The sequence below is a fragment of the Synchiropus splendidus genome, chromosome 18 (genome assembly GCF_027744825.2).
Source record: "Synchiropus splendidus isolate RoL2022-P1 chromosome 18, RoL_Sspl_1.0, whole genome shotgun sequence".
NCBI classification, from domain to species: domain Eukaryota; kingdom Metazoa; phylum Chordata; class Actinopteri; order Syngnathiformes; family Callionymidae; genus Synchiropus; species Synchiropus splendidus.
This window is the reverse complement of record NC_071351.1, coordinates 6,298,964-6,316,010: the sequence shown is the minus strand read 5'-3', so window position 1 is coordinate 6,316,010 and position 17,047 is coordinate 6,298,964. Positions and strand designations below refer to the sequence as shown.

Below are 17,047 nucleotides of genomic sequence, written 5' to 3'. Positions count from 1 at the left end.
TTTTAAAAACTAAAATTTTGACAATGGTGCAATGTCAGATTTCTATCAAATGATAGAAAGCACAGCTAACCATGTCTCACTCACCCATCATTTATACTTGACTTTTTCTTTTAAAAATGAACAATATGAATTTCATTATTTCATACACTTTCTACTTTATACACTTGCAACGAGAACGGCTGGAATTTTAAAATAAATATGTGGAGTAGAATAGGATTTTTGACGATGTTATATCCAGCTATTATGTCGTATATGACTAACACTTTATTTCTTCCTTTGAAATAGTGAAACTTAAAAGCCTTTGCCGATGTGCTTTCACGCCACCTTGCGTCCGAATCGAGCAAGTCATTAAGCTGGTACTTGTAGTTCTTTAGCGACTCCGTTCCGTGTGAACGTTGGCGATATTAAACTACACTTCCCAGGTATCCGGCGGCCGCGCCACCCCCGCCTCCTCCATCCACCTCCTCTCCCTCTCCGCTGGGCCGCGAGGAAGTCGCAAGATGGCCGACGTCGCTTGGAAGTAACATTACCCTCCGCAACATGAAGCCGTGAGTGCAGAAGACAGCGAGGGAGGCACCAACGGGCTTTCCTTTTTCTTTTCTTTTAGTTACTTTCATTTTAGTTCGTCAAACATCCATCTTTGGACGTGTTTTCCGAAGTTGACGCGTCCCATTAATCTGGAGAGCCTGGTTGCTAGCAGGAGCGAGACTCGCTGTCACGCATAGTTTGTTTATGGCCAGTGTTCCTTCGCACGAAGAGGAACATTTCGAGCGGAATCTCCGAGTCCGTGTCAAATGTGTGCGCTGCCAGGTACATTTTCTGCGCGTTGTCCGCCATTAAGTCATTGCGTTGCTAACTAATGCGCAGCGCTGCATAGAGTTCATGTGCACTCACCGAGATCCCAATAACAGTCGATAATATTCTACCCAACCCGTGACTAACCACCCGACATTAAAGGAAAGGGGGCCAGATGAAGGTGGCGGAGTATGTGGTGAACTTTCTCGCCCGGTAGGTAGCGACGCTGGCCTTGTTGGAGTCTGACCAACACCCGCAGAGATGGACACTTAAACTGGAACACTTAACGCGGAATTTGGCTTCTCACACTCTCCCCAAACGCGACAGACCAACTTTGCGTCGCTATTGTTCGGGCGACGAGCGGGACCCCTCCGACAGTTACTGAGCACTTGAGAGAGACAGCTAGCTCGCCTTCGCTAGCTCCAGTCTCAGCCCACATCACATCGCAATCACGGCGTACCGGACGTATTCCGAGCCCGCTCCCGGCCAGACACATCGGCTCAACAACACCATCATGGGGGTGCAGGGCTTCCAGGAGTATCTAGAAAAGCGGTGTCCCGGGGCGGCCGTCCCCGTGGATCTCCTCAAGCTCGCCCGTACCACGGCCCGCCAGCCCTCTCATCACCACCATCATCCACACCACCATCCACATCATCCCGGGCCCATGCCTCCCCCGCCTGCCAGGATTCTGATCGACGCTGACTCTGGCCTCCAGCGCCTGTACGGCGGCTACCAAACGGATTGGGTGTGCGGCGGCGAGTGGACCGCAATGCTGGGCTACTTAGCCGCCCTGTCTCAGGCCTGTCTCTACCAGGGTGGCCTGGAGCTTGTCGTGGTTTTCAACGGCACTCTCGGGAAGGAGCGATGGCCCGAGTGGGCGCGGCGAGCGCAGGGCCAGCGGCAGACAGCACAGCTGATAGTCAACCACGTCGGCAGCAAGGCCACCCCGCCTCCCCGGGCATGGTTCTTGCCCCCTGCTTGCCTTAGCCACTGTGTCCGCCTGGCTATGTTCCGTTTCCGAGTGAGGGTAAGCGATTCAGGAATGTTGCATGTGTTTAAATTGTAAACAGCAATTGAGATTAAGGAGTATTTGCATTGAGAAATAATTCATACGGCCCATATTTAGTCTTTATAACTATATTACTGATGGTAAGTGTGTATTGCACTGACCGTTTTGGCCTCTTGCTGCAGGTTGTACAGACTTTGGAGGACCATCACCAAGAAGTACTGTCCCTCTATCGGGATTATGGATTTGCCGGCCTGATTGCCCAAGATTCTGAGTTTGCCCTCTGTAACGTACCTGCCTACTTTTCCTCACATGCACTAAAACTGAGCTGGAATGGCAAGAATCTAACAACACACCAATACTTGCTGTCTGAGGCCGCAAGGCAGCTCGGGCTCAAGATACAGCATCTGCCCTGCTTTGCTGCTCTTTTGGGTGAGGAACCGTTCAAAAGTCTGGAAACACATTTTTGCCGCATGACTGTATATGTGTAATGCATTTTCTGTCATCACCCAAACTTGTTTTCTTTCCTCCAGGAAATCATATTCTACCTGATGAAGACCTGGCTGCCTTCCACTGGAGCCTGCTGGGACCAGAACACCCTCTTGCTTCTCTCAAGGTATCTCATACGCCTTCACTCTGGGCTCCACAAGGGGCCGGAGTGGTGCAGGTTTTTCTTCCACCCAGTCGAGCACACACAGTTTAACTGTCTGCTGAGACGGGCGGCACCGGACTGACCACCAACTGATTTCAGTGTTCAGAGAACTGATTGGTGAAGCTGCGTGTGCGAGTTGGGTTGGAACAAAAACCTGCACCACCTTTTTGCTTCATGACTCCTTCACGTATTGAGGCAAAGGGCTGCAGTTGATATAGTTGACTATAATCGATTCAGATAATTGCCAGCTGCTGAGGCTCCAGGGCCATCAGTACAAAATAAGGATAAAAAGAACATTTTTGAGCAATTAAAATGATAAGCATCAACACATTGGTTGACACACTGCACAAGTGTTCAGTGTGTCAACATGTCATACGCCAACAGGCTCACTCATCATTAAGATTGACACATCAATCATTAAAAAAGTTGTGAGTTGCAGCCCTAGACAAACCACCATCTGCAGGAGTGACACAAACATGTGCACGAGGAAACTACCACACTGTGTTGGTTCCTATACCTTGTTCTCTAGACAGCTGAAACAAGCAGCACCTGACTGACAGTCGACTTGATTGGTAAAGCGCTGTGTACTTCTTTGGTTGGAACAAAAACCTGCACCCACTGTGGACCGGTTTGGACACCCTTGTGTTAAATATTTAGTCACTGATCTTTCTGTTGATGAGGGGTTTGAATGTCTTCAAATAAAATGCAGTGTGATGTGTCAGTTCATGTGGTATGTTTGACATATCAAAAATATTGAATCAATTCAAAACCAATAAAAGGGTGCAACAGGTAAAAAAACCTCACGGTTCAGTTTGGCTCACAGTTTCCCTTCATTTTTCATATTGCCAAAGAAAACACAAGACAAATGAAGCTTTGTCCAAGAACATTTTTTTCTTGTCATACAGTATGGTGGGAGGATGACACACACACGACATGTGAACTGGGTGGACAACGTTTCCTCTGCGAGTGAGAGTCCTGACTTCATGTTGAAATGTCTCAATGATTTTGGTGGAACTAAAGAAGAGCGCACGTCGAGCACATAAATGTGTGTCAATTTAAACTCTGGCTAAAATAATGAAGAATTGCTCGTGTCATGTACCAAAGACTGAAAGGCAGACTGTGCAGCTGAGGTTTTGGGAAACAAAACTTAAAAAGAAAGATGACAATTAAAACTGTCTTCATGTCGTGTTGCCTAATCTAGTTATATGTGGCCAAACATAGTCGTCTCAAATGCAGCTATCAGGCTGAGTGTGCTCCCTTTTTGCCTCTTTTTCGCCCAAACACTCTTATTTTGTTTAGGTTCAGAACCTGGAGTGACTCACCATTTCATCAACATTTAAACTTTAATGTTGCATCTGGCACTTGTCTGCATACCGATTTTTTTCATGTCCTCAATCTCAACCTCCCTCAGGTGCGAGCCCACCAGTTGGTGTTGCCACCATGTGAGGTGGTTATTAAAGCTGTGTCGGACTATGTCTCCTCCATCAAAGACCTGGGAAATCTCGACGCCATTGCCAGGGATGTCTTCAAACAATCCCAGGTAGGTCAATCCCGAGATGAGCTTGTTTGCCTGTTTAACTTGTCTGACCTGTTATTGGATGACCATAGAAAATGGGTAATAGTATTTATTTTTTAGAACTGTTCGTTCTAATACAAGCACCAACCAAGATGGCTGCAACAGCATTAGCAGCATTGCTTTGAAAAAAAGAGAAAAACAGAGTTAAATGAGAGTACAGCTTGACAGGGTGGTGGAATTGAAATCCAGTGAAAAATGAGCACCACTGTACGAGAGAAGATGAAACAAATGGAGGTACAGATGAGTGGGATTGTTGAAAGAAATCTATCCGTGAGGTGCCAACTAGCTATTAACTCACTTGTGAAAGGATTTGGAAACTCACAAGTGATCGGAGGAGTCTTTTTTTTGCGTAAATAATGTTAAGATGTTAGTGGAGATCATCATTTCAGTGGGCTCTTGTAACCTGTCGAGTGTCATAGGGTTGACGACACAACGGTGCCACATAGAGACTTCATAGAGCAACTTTTTAACCGTGGCTAACTGTTGTATTGAAAGATAAAGAACCGTCGTTCAGGTTTTGGAGGAGAGGAACAGTTTCAAAGACATGACCAGCAGCTGCAGATTTTGTTGAGGTGCTACTCCATTGGTATTTGAGGTTTGATATCTGAGGAAGAGGGTTGTCTGCCACTGCATACTGGTGTCACTTGTTCCTTTCTTCCAGCAACAGTATTCAAACACTCATTTCCAATGTTTGACAGAGTGCCTTGTTCGACGATGAGTTGTCACGCTATAATAGTGCAGACAATTTCTGCATTTGGGGGAGATACTGTACAAGTCTGAGTGCTGTCATAGTTGTAATCTGTTTTTAACCAGATCAGTGATCAACACCTGACTTAAAGTCTTGAAGTCTTTCACAAGTGTGTGATCCATGTGGCTGAATTTTAGAATCACCATTAGTTTTGCTCAATAATTTAAATGCTTATGAAGAGACAAGCTTGATGGATTTAGGTAGCTGTCCTTGTCGATGGTATTTGCCCTGCACTGGACTCGCAGCATGTCGGGGGTGTCACCACCATAAGGCCCTACAGAGAAAAGTGGCTGAAAATGAATGAATCACTGTAAACTGTATCACGACATGTTTCTTGCCAAATATTTATCAGTCATTAGTAGGGATGGGCGATATGGACAAAAAAACTTATCACGATAAATGTAAACGATAATTGTCACGATAAATACATTTTCATTCTATTCCCTGTCAAACCACAGTCGCTCTTGAAACTGTTTTTATGATGAAACTTATTAGTGGCGTTTGTCTCCAACATATATAGTGAACCAAGTGTAGAGATGAGAAATTCAGTGTTTCAGGTTTCCGGTAGAAGCCGCTGGTGTCTGACAGACTGCTCTGCCAGTTTATTTAGGGGTTAAATTGAGCTGTCTGTCTGCTGTATCTCATGTCTCTGAACAGTTGACTTGAACTGTGGAGCAGTCTGGACTCAGTTCCTAGATGCTATTGAAGAAATAATCATTTAGTCATATGACACAGCAGAGATGACATAAACTGTCAGTCCTTTTGTCTTGTGTGGTGAAAAACCTTTTCACATGTAATAAAATAAACAAGGATCCAGAGACTCGTAGTCGACCAGTGTCGTTATCAAAGGTTCCCTGTATTAAAAGTAAGTTTAAATGTACGATCGTGAACCAAAGTTCACCACACTCTCTACAACTGTCACATGCCAGAGGCGGAGCTGGAGAGCACGGCACGCCATCAACGGTCTCGTCGTGTCCTTGTATGCAGGTCCAGTGCAGTGTGTGAGGCGCATGCTTATTGACTTTATCATGAGATGCTGGATTGTCATCGTGGAGATTGTGTTTGACGGGATATCGTGGACAAAAAGTTATCACCCATCCCTAGTCATTCATGATTTGTTTGGTGTCATTGTTTTAGAAATTGGATGGCTTCAGTTATGTCTATTTCTCAATAATAATGTACTTCAAATGTGTGCTTTCCTTTCAGTCACGCATTGAGGATAAGGTCGCCCGTTTCAAGAAAGCTGTGGAATATTTCTCCACTTCCTCCAAGCCACGTTCTCCGAACATGGGGCCTTCAAACGTCATTTGTGAGTGTCCCATTTGCTGAGCTCTCATGTGCAACTTGGTTCAATGAGTCTAAAAATGTTCTTTTTTCATAGTACCTGGGTTTGGACCCGTGCCATTTGCTGGACCACCTGGCCATATGGGACCTATGCTGCCTGGCAGGAATCAGGTACATTCCAAACACGTTCAAAGACATTTAGAAATAAACAGATGCTGCATGCAGTGTTTACACAAATAGTGGTGGCTCAAAAAATATTCCATTTTAATGATGTAAATACATGAAATAAATGAAGTTGGTTAACTGTCTTGTATAATCTATCCTTTCTAACTTTTCTAAAGCTACGTATCCATGCAGGGTTCTAATTTGTAGACCTTTTATGGACTGCTTTTAGCAACAATACATGGTTCATGCATATTCAGGTTAAGATTCAATTGTTAACATTTCTCTTCAGCTGTCTGTTCTTCAAATATGAAATCAGCAGTTTTTATAAATTAATTTAGGGCCCATTACGTTTTTTGGCTCTGCTATTGCCTGGTGAATCTGCCTGTGGTTTCTGAGTTGCCTCGGTTGCCTTTTTCCCAATATAAAATGACAAATCAATCCATCACTAAATCATTTTTTAAATCAATTTAATGGATTTTTTCATGGCTTGTCCAAATTAATTGTAAATTGCAGGCAGACACCACAATTGATCCCCAAATTTGAACTGGCTGAATATTCACGACAGGGTTTTATGAGAGAGTGAAATATTATATATTAACTCTGATATTTAAACTAGGGTGGTATTATATTATAAGAAAATAATCTAGTTAACTGCAGAATGTGTGATGAATTAATCTAAATTAATCGCAGTTTAATCGTGGAAGAATATTAGTCACAAGAAGCCACATTTTTCCAATTTGAATGAATTTGGTATATTACTGAATCAAATGATGGACCCATACGTACATTTACAGAACAAAATATTGTTTATTTTGCATCAGTTTGACAATGGCTCAATAAATCACGATGGTGGCTATATTCAAGTTTTTATATCACCTTATTTAAACTACTTAAAATTTTGTAAGAATTTCAAATACATTCAGAGTAGTGGAAACTCTGGCGATGAAAATAATGCACATATAAAGTATATAAAAGATAATGACTCTAATTCATGTAATGTAAATGATGTTAGTTTTAGTCACATTAGTCTCATTGATTCGTACTTTAATTTCGACATCCCTATTGAATACTGTTTTTTTTTTTTTTCTGTCTCTTATTGCTTTCTTCCTCCACATCAGGCCCCCCCGCCCCCCGGACCGGGGTTTAAGCCACCCTATTCAAATACTCCATATGGACCCGGGCCTGCCCATTTGTTCCAGAACCCACCTCCACACGACTGTAACGATTCACTGACGGACAAAATTGGTTTCTCTGACTGGTCAGCTCCCTATGATTCCTCTCAGGGAGGAAGTCGGGTACCAAATCACCACACAGAAACTCAGTCTGGACCATCTCCTTCTCCGTCCTCGTCATCAGACGGAGATGAGCCCAACGACAACAATGCAAAGTAAGATGATGATAATAAGATATCATGGGCCCTGCAGGGTTTTCTTCCCTGTTGTAAGAGTTTCAGCAGCGTTGGTTAGATGAAATGTCCTGCAGTGTGAAGCAATGTTCAAATTATAACAAATATTGCTCCACTCTGTATTGCAGATTCCTTCCTTGAATTTACTCAAAAAGCCAATAATTATTTTCAAACGGCTTAGCATTCAACACTACACCATAATTGTTATAAGTCTGAAGACCGTTGACTACACAAAGACGTGTTGTGTAAATGTACATGTTTTCACATGTGGCTGTTCAGCATCCAGATACACATAGGTCTAAGCAATGCACTGTCTTTCTTTTAGCCATTTGACAGACAAATCTTCTCATTGGGAGGACCCTGCTGGTCAAGGGGGCCCTGCCACTGGGGAGGAGTCCCACGGCAACGGGAGTGGCTCAAACATTCCGTCATTGTTGTCTATGGCGACTCGAAGTCACATGGACATCACCACACCCCCCCTTCCTCAGGTCTGGTCTCTTTTGTGATAAACTAACGTGATCTTCTGGGCCTAGAAGATGTTAATGTGCGTGTATTTGCAGGTTAGTGCTGAGGTTCTACGAGTTGCTGAACACAGACACAGAAGAGGACTGATGTACCCACAGATATACCACATTTTGACAAAGGTAAATCACTTTGTATTATCTCCCTCCTATTCGTCTGAAGACCTGCTCCTACTAAACATTCTCTCAACAGGGTGAAATGAAAATGCCAGTGTGTATTGAGGACGAGTCCTCAGACCTGCCCCCTGCCTCTCTGCTGTTCCGCGGTGCCAGACAATATGCTTACGGTGTCCTCTTCAGTCTGGCTGAAACTCATCGGCGTATGGAGAGGCTGTCACTTCGGAAAAGGGCTCCTTTAGAAGGTATGTCATAGAATTGAATTTGAGACCAAGAATAAACTACAGCGTAGGTGCTGAAAAACAGGTAGCGAGTAGTGCTGTGGAAGTTATGTTATGCTTCTGCATACAAATTATTTTCTTGACTCCCGCAGGACACGATTAATATCATGCGTCATCATGGGTAAAATGCTTACCCATGAGACTCCTAACTTTTCATGATTATGATGGCTTCAGAAACCAATTCACTTGGAGTTTTCAGGCCCGACTCTTAGAACTTAACACTCAAATCTCAGTATGGCCTTCCAACACTGAAGTGCGTCACTCATATCTGTTAAAGTGTTGATAGTATTCCGACTTAGACTTTGGTCCTTGCCTTTTTTCTTCAGTTCCCCCTGTTATAGTCAAAGAGTGGAGCAGTAGCAAAGCAAAGTCAGCGCTGACTCCTGAGCTCGTACCAGCCATGTGTTTCCGAGAGTGGACCTGTCCAAACCTGCGACGCCTATGGTTGGGCCGCGCCAGCGAGGACCGCTCCAGGAGAACCAGAGCTTTCCTGGCCTGCCTTCGATCAGACTGTCCGGCCCTACTCAACCCTGCACATGTCCCACAACACCTGCTGCTCATGTGCTGTGTACTCAGGTAATCGCAGGCATGAGTATCTGAGATTTTATTGGAGGCCATTCTCCCTGTGTCTTAAATATAAATGATTGCAATGTATTCTGTCAGGTATATGATGCAGTGGCCTGGAGCACGAATTCTACAGAGGCATGAGCTCGATGCCTTTCTTGCACAGGCCGTTTCCGGTCAGCTCTATGAACCAGACCAACTACAGGAGCTGAAGGTACGTTGCAGTTCTAGATTACGGGATGCCAAATGCTAAGCTTCTCCTGAATGAAATAACTGACTAGAACTCATGGAAATGCATGTGTGAACACATATTTAGTATTTATTTCAAGAGTTAGTTTTGTCAACTCGAGCTGTGCGTCTCGCCAGAGGAGAGTTTCAGACGTATGGTCAAACTAATCCGATCCGTCATCTGATGATGAAGTGACCTGTACCTCTGCACCACAACAACTGTTCATCATGTCGATTGTCAGCTTTGTGACAAAATTTAAATAAGCAAATTGTATTGATTAGATGTTTAATTTTGTGGAAAATGCTTTGGAATATGATATAACATCATCATATCCTGTGTTGTGTTAAAACGAAGGTGGAGAAGGTCGACGCTCGTGGCGTTCAGCTTGCTGCCCTGTTCATGGCTGGCGTTGACACAGCTCTGTTCATCAACGACGTGTGTGGCCAGCCCTTGCCATGGGAGCACTGCTGCCCTTGGGGATTCTTCGATGGAAAACTGTTCCAGAGCAAATTGTCCCGCGCTGCTCGTGATCGTGCGGCTCTGCTGGACATGTGCGAGGGGCAGGTATGACACTTTTGTGTGAACATGCTTTATGGGTGTGGATGGATTCTCTGAAGCCATGACTTGAGTTTGGAATTCATTTTGCGTTTCAAATTTTCTCAAACTTGATGGACAGAGTGTCTATGATTGTTGAAAAAGAATGAAAAAGATATTTTAGAATGTCTTTCAAAAGCCTACACCCACATGGCCATTTTGGGATTCAGTTTGACACCTGCACAGTGGAGGCTACCTTTTAGTGATGATCCAACCTTTAACATTCAATGTCTGGAATTGGCTTTCCCTCATTCAAAGTCATACTATGAATGCAGTTGAGCTTGGTAGTACAGGTCTGCGCTCTCAGTGTTTTTATTTATTTTTTAATGATCTCATGATTTCCCGTCTTCTCTCATCGGCAGGAGGAGCTGGTTTCAAAAGTGGAAAAGATGCGTCTCGCCATCCTGGAGGGAATCAATCTTTCACGCCCACCGCCTCTTCCCCCGCCTCTTCCTCCTCCTGCTTTCCTGCCGCCCACCATGGTGCCCCCATTTTACCCGATGCCTCCTCTCTACCCACCTCGTCCAATGGGCGCCATGCCGCCTCATCATCACCCCCACCACCCCGCTCCGCACAGACCCAGAGCTTTCCCAGGTACTGTGGCATTCCGACATTTCAGTCTGCATAGTGGGAATGAGTTCGCAAAGAATCAAAAGAATGTTCTTTTTATCCTTCAGGTATCCAGTCCATTCCTCCACAAGGAGGAAAACTGGAGATTGCTGGAATGGTTGTTGGTCAATGGGCTGGAAACAAACCAGTTCGTGGGAGGGGCGGCTTTAACATGCAGGTGGTTTCAGTGGGAGCAGGAAAGGGGTGAGTGGAAATCTTATTTAAAATACTTTATTTCAAAATACTGAAATGAAATGCAATATTTTTCTTATGGACAGAAGGGGGAAAGAGATTCCTACCAAGCTTCGAGGAGGAAAGAAAGCGGTGGCTGGCAGACCACAGGTATGGCACTTTTTCATCACTCAGTACTCTGCAAAAACAGCCCTACTTGAAATAAGCCAAATGATCAACAAATAGTGAATTGCATATACTCTTCTTTAGATAACCACGTGTCACTGCTGTTACACTTTACTGAATTTTAAACGAAACCATCTTGTGTTCACTTGAACAATCACTTTAAATAACAAATCTGCGAGCAGCCCGTTCTGGACACACGCACCGAAGATACCAAACAAAACATGGCGGGGAAGGAGGTCCGACCAGCTCTGTCTTCATTAAAGGATTTAGTTTGGCGTTGTTTCGGGTTTCACTGAAACCCGCCCACAAACACAGACTCAGATTAGTTTGGCTTAAAGAATGCACGTTGTCTTAAAATAGCAAGCTTCCCGAGTACAGAGGCCACCAACTCTTGGATTTTGACCACCTACGCCTCATGAAACAGTGTCCTTATTTTCAGAGCTCAGTTGGTTGTGCTCTTGGTTTCAAGATAATGTGAGGTTTCGTTGCAAATCTAAAGATTTTAGAGTTGAGTGTGCCACCAAGTGGGCTCTGAAAATTGGGACACTGTTCCACGAAGCCTCATCAGCCTGTCACTTGTGAACATGCATTGTCTTTGCATCTAATCTTGCTTCTGTTTTCAATGGCTGTCTTCTCTTAGATGTCACCTCCACCAACCAGTAGTCCCCCGAAGTCCTCAGATGAAGCGGAACCCCCGCCCGAGGTAGCGATTCAGCAGCTGAATGGCGGCTCGGCTGCGTCTGCCATCGGCCAGCCCCTGGAGCTGGCCCCTCTGGTCCAGCCAATCCCTTGTGCCTTAGCCAGCAGAGACAACCAATCTGAAGGGGTAGAAGTGGAGCCCCCTTGTTGCCTTGATGACTGCCCATCAGATGGAGCGTTACAGACGGAAGAGTAATGGTGTCCTTGCCAGGATGCAGTGCTGTGAGAATCATCTGTGTTCGACTGCCTTTCCCTGTTTTTTGGCCCTATTTGCTGACTGTGCACATTACCACAGAGAGCAGAGACCGGTGGCTGGTATGATTACAATTCCTCTGTTGCTCTTTGTGGTAAACTTCAGTAGTCAGTAGCCAGGGCAGTGAAATCCCTTTTAGTTTTCTTATGTGGTTTTACATTGTTTTATAAGAGGTTTTATCTATGAGTCTTAAAATGCCCCAACCCTCCAGAGCCCTATTGCCCCACTATAAATTAATATAAATTAGCTTAAAGCTTCACCTACAAAACACCTTCCCCCCATGATGGCCCTCATGTTTTGCATAATGGTATGGTTTGGATTTTCCTTTTTTAAATTTTTTCCCCATTGCTTTAATCTCTGCACAAAAATGTTGTAATAGTTGTGACTGAATTGATGCGGTTTCCATGGTTGCAGCATCTAGACACCTGCCACTCTCTGTGGCAATTTTCTGTTGGTCCAGTTTGTTGTCGTAGTGATCTCCTGTAAGGTCTGATGTGCAGGAGTGCACATTGTATTTTGACTTAGACGTGTGAGAATATAGACCATAACAGAGATGTGCACAACCCACGCCATGCCCCATTGTACCGTGTCGGCCATTCATATTGCTTCACATGACGTGTTTGCATTTTCCGTGTCCCCTTATTGAGTTGATGGCCATCTACCACTGGAGCAGTTGTGCACCATGTTGGTATTGTCTTGCTATCTTTGTTTGACGCTCGTAGCATGGTGAACAGTTAAGCCGTGCTAAGAACTCACCAAAAGTTACGCACCTTAAGCCCTTAACGTATGCAGGTTTTACCTTTGTCTCCTAAAAAGTGCATATTATACGCCCCTTCCCTGATCCCCTTTTCCTAAAGCTTTGATTGTACTCTTCCAACAGAAGCACTTAATGTTGTATTTAACTATATTGAACCTGAATTAGCCCCTGGACAGTGGAATCAAGTCTGTTAGGTGGCGTTTGACGCGCACCTAAAATCATTGTGGCATGTTGAGCCACGTGTAAAGCCAGAGACCTATTTGTTAGACGTCAGAATGTGAACAGAGTGGTTTCACATGAAGAGGCACTTTGTGAGAAAAAAAAATGTAAAACCACACTGGAATTCCTCTGCCAGGTGATTCAAGATATGAAAAAGTTGGAGGCACCTTTTGAGGTCAAGGCCAAAAACTCAAAGAGAATTGCTTCTCAGCAATGGATGGAAACGAATGTGGATGGTAGCTACTGCCTGCCGGCGCAGAAGAACACCACACATTCACAAAGAAACTATAAGCTAAATGGACTCCTGACTTGTCCATCAAGGCACTTGCTGAGGTGTCTGTACAAGTGTGGTGCCAGTCCCTCCACCATTTAGTGATGATGATAGCACAGTCGTCAAAAGCCTGGTGTTTGTGAGGCAGAGCTGTGGTACATCTCTTTAGATCTACTCAGGGGCTTTTCACACCGCGGATTCCGCCCGAGTCCGTCGGACCGCCTCAAGTTCGCGGCCAAAACCCGGTTCGGACTTTTCAACCAAAGGCGCTTTGTCTGGAGACGGAGTGCGCGGTGTGAAAAGCCGCCGAGAAATGAAAACTGTTGTTGTCACCCCTTGCTGACAGTAGAAGGCCAACTGTAAACGGCTTCTTGTGCAGCACTGGCCATTGCCATTGAAATGTCTCTGATCACAGAGATTGCGGATGCTACTTGGAGAGGCAAATCGGCTAGAAACACTGGATTTTCTAGATATTTTCATGACGTACTCTAACAATCTAAATTGAAATCCTCCAGGGGCGACGACAGACCCCTGGCTCTTTGTGAAGCATCCATGCAGTCATGTTAGACATCTCCTCTGTTATCAACACTTGCCATGACAGTCAAAGACCGATTGTTGACCCCGGTGTGAGTGTTTGTCTGCACTCGTCACGCCGCACCAACACCTGATTCCACCTGAAGTTTTTCTCAATGGGGACGAAACATATATCGCCAAGCGTGATAGGTGTTTATAGGTTACAGTTCCAGGCTTTTAACAAGACTGCAATACAATAGAGTCCAAGACGACGCTTAGAATATAGCTCCACTGACCACGATGTTGAGTCCAGAACTACTGAGGGTCACGTACTTATCTGTTTTCAGCTTTGACATTAGTATACATGTGTATTGCGGCAGTACTTTGTTAGACGATGGCTTCTTTGCGGCAAGAAAGAGAGGCCCTGTTCCATGATAGCCTCTCGACTTGTTTGCCGTTTATGGAAACACACACACACACACTCACAAACACACATTTCCTCATCAGAACATTTGTTCGCAGCAACATTCTCTGCTTTAGTGCTGAAGTGATTTTGTGCAGTTCCCAGTGGAGTGGTTGTCAGTTCATCCAAGACCGTTGGTAACACATTCTCCTGACTGTAGTACCCCAAGTCCCGGCTTCGGTCAACTTCTCGAAGACAGTCACACACTCAGACATGCACACTGACGTATGTAGATGTTCGACCCTGAATTCTCGGTTAGCTAGTGTGGTCACACGTCACGGCGAAACCGCCCTATTCTGCTCCGTGTTTGTTTTAGTTTTGATAGAAGATTGATCGGTGTTTTTTAGCTTGTCATTCCAACACCTCTCCCCCTGATCTTCCTCTGCAGTCTGTCACTTTTCTCCAATATCTGTTTCTTATTGTAGAGAATATGCGTCTCGCAGCGAATGAGAGACGCACACACTTGTATCCGCAGGCACAGTTTCCACTCTTCCACCTCCCCCCCAGCTTCTCCTGAGCTCTAGAGTAGTTTCTACTGACTGTATTTTTCTCTTTGGGCTGCCCCCACCCTTTAATCAACCTAACTAACAGTAATGGTCATATTAACGTAAATCCTCAGTTTCTGTGTGTATATAGCCAGAGACTGGAGAAAAAAAAAGTCAATTTTAATCAATTGTGCAAATGTGTTTTTCTTTCTACTTTTCAATGTTGAAACATCTTCTAATCTAATCATTCTACCATTGCTTCAGTTAGAGATGGAATATGCTTAGCCAACATAGAGATTTGAACCTTTACCGCAATTTTCCTAACCTATATTTTAAATGGCATTGTTAGAGCGCTTCATTGTTCATGTAAGTACTGAATTATTGCCCGTAACCAATTGAACATCCTCTTCTGCACTATGTTGGATCATTGTTTCCCGGGCGACAATACAAGATGAGCTCGGCGCTCTGGCACAACTCTGTCAATGATCATTTGGGAGCGCTGACCAACCCAAGTTTGCCCGATACCCCCGGCCCCCTCCCACCTCGATGTGAGCTCTCTCACAAATAAGTCGCACTTGGGTCTCTGTGGAGATGAAGGTGATGGGGTGAAGGGAAGAGCGATGTGATGAGTACACCGTAGTCGTAGTACTGTGTCGGACCATGTGCCTGTGAGGGACGGCGTCGGTGCAAAGCCTTTTAAGGACGTTTCCTCTCGTTTGTAAATTTGTTTGTGACAAAACGAAGCCACAGCTACGTCACATCCTTGTACCAGATCGACACAAGCACAGTTAGAAGTTATCTGTTCTTTTTTTCTTTTCGCTCGCTGCGTTTTCTTACCAGACCTGTAGGTGTTGAGAAACGTGTGAAGGTCATTGACACACGCTTGAGGTGACGTGTCCTTCGAGGCTTCTTTAATTCTGACCTGCCTGTAAAAAAACATCAGTCTCCGTTGAATGTTTTTAAGAACCAAAGTATAGTTGCCCTCAACACGTGATGGCCTGGGTTTTGCAGCAAACCAAATTTAAGAAATTCCCTTCAAGAACAGAGCAATTGATCTTTCACTTTTGTTGTTTAATTGAATGTTGGTCACACAATACATCTGCGCCACATTGATCCGTGTGTTAAACCGAGTATATACTTAAGGATTTCTGCTTGAAAACAATCTGGTCACTGTCATGCTTGGCCCCAACTAAGGAAACCAATGTTGAAATTTGAAATGACGCTTGTAATTTTGATCCCCTGTCGCTGTTTTACTGACAGTGTCCGGTAAATTGTGCAATATCTTTTCGGCTTCATGGGAATACGTTGTGAACGTCCCAAGAAAGAACGGTGCTTGCCGTGCTCTTGTCTATTCTAGAGAGGTAGGGATGGGCGATGTGGTCCTCAATTCATGTCCCCTATGTATTTTCTCATTTGAAAGTATATGTTGACAAAGCATTGTATCACGGCCCTTTTTAATTTTGAATCCAAAATGTTACCACTTGACAAGTCAATTTAGTTTGTTTTGAGCGACGGGCTTGTGTTGACACACAAGGAACGGAACCAACAAGCAGATATGGAGCTGGAAGCTTGTGTGGCTTTATGTAAAACACAAGGCGGTGGTGATTCTTCACGAAAAATGTCCCTGTGATGCGCTCTTGTCTCAGCTTCACAGCCCCGTCTGTCAGTCTGATACTCCATGTTATATCGCCCAGCCCTACAGAAGCGTTGTCCCCAGATCTTCACAAGGATATTGGTTTTGCTATCAAAAGGGTCCCTGTCCTGTCTTCCTCTCTCTACACTGCCGCCCCTCACAACAAACTCCTTCACCTTGCTTCTCGAGGCTGAGGTGCGTCGAGCAAACATGCATTCAGCCACTCGTATCAGTGCATGTAACAAAGTAACCACCCAAAAAATGACGTGCAGCAATAAAAAAGAAAAAAATTAGTAAAAAAAATCTATCGATATATATATCCATAATGCTATTGTTATAGATCTATTACCGTCATTATCGCTGTTATAATTATGGTTGGTATAATTTGTCATCATTGTTAGCATTATGGAAGCACCAGACAGTTTGTTGAACGAAGAGGAAAAAAAGAAAGCTTTTTTTTTTTTTTAATTATTTGTCTGGCTGTTGGTCTGATCTCACAGAGCAAGGGGAGGAATGGTTCAGAAAGAGAAAAAGATGGCAGTCGCATTTGTACTGGTTGGGAAATACAGTGCTGAAATAAAATTTATTCTTTTAGTAAAAAAAAAAAAAAGCATGTATCTTGTCTGTGTCGTGTTGTCTGACCTCGGTGCACACACACACACACACACACACACTTGGCAAACAGTTTTCATTCATATGTTTTTCCACCATCTTTCTCCGTACAGTGAAGATATTTCAGACAGTGAGACTTTAAAGCAATGGAGTGACTTTAGTCCTTTGTTCTGGGTCCTCCAGGTGGACTCATGAGATACACACCGGAAGCTGCCGATGACTTTTGGATGTGCTGGATT

The 17,047-nt window shown here is 44.4% G+C and overlaps 1 protein-coding gene across 1 annotated transcript; it reads left to right on the top strand.

Annotated features, from left to right (window-relative positions):
* The first annotated feature begins 483 nt into the window (after positions 1-483).
* On the top strand, positions 484-16,806 carry fam120c (family with sequence similarity 120C). Its single transcript, XM_053848910.1, has 17 exons — positions 484-1,822; positions 1,987-2,233; positions 2,335-2,417; positions 3,865-3,993; positions 5,984-6,086; positions 6,159-6,232; positions 7,345-7,613; positions 7,957-8,119; positions 8,192-8,275; positions 8,346-8,514; positions 8,877-9,126; positions 9,214-9,328; positions 9,698-9,907; positions 10,300-10,531; positions 10,615-10,750; positions 10,825-10,888; positions 11,544-16,806. The coding sequence occupies exons 1-17, from the start codon at positions 1,310-1,312 to the stop codon at positions 11,796-11,798; spliced, it is 3,096 nt and encodes a 1,031-aa protein (XP_053704885.1). The 5' UTR covers positions 484-1,309; the 3' UTR covers positions 11,799-16,806.
* Positions 16,807-17,047: the final 241 nt, after the last annotated feature.

Excerpts from the sequence above, each read along its gene's own strand:
- fam120c (XM_053848910.1), top strand. The coding sequence starts at position 1,310 with ATGGGGGTGCAGGGCTTCCAGGAGTATCTAGAAAAGCGGTGTCCCGGG. Across the intron at positions 1,823-1,986 it reads TGTTCCGTTTCCGAGTGAGG|GTTGTACAGACTTTGGAGGA; the intron begins GTAAGCGATTCA and ends CTCTTGCTGCAG. Across the intron at positions 10,532-10,614 it reads CAGACCCAGAGCTTTCCCAG|GTATCCAGTCCATTCCTCCA; the intron begins GTACTGTGGCAT and ends TTTATCCTTCAG.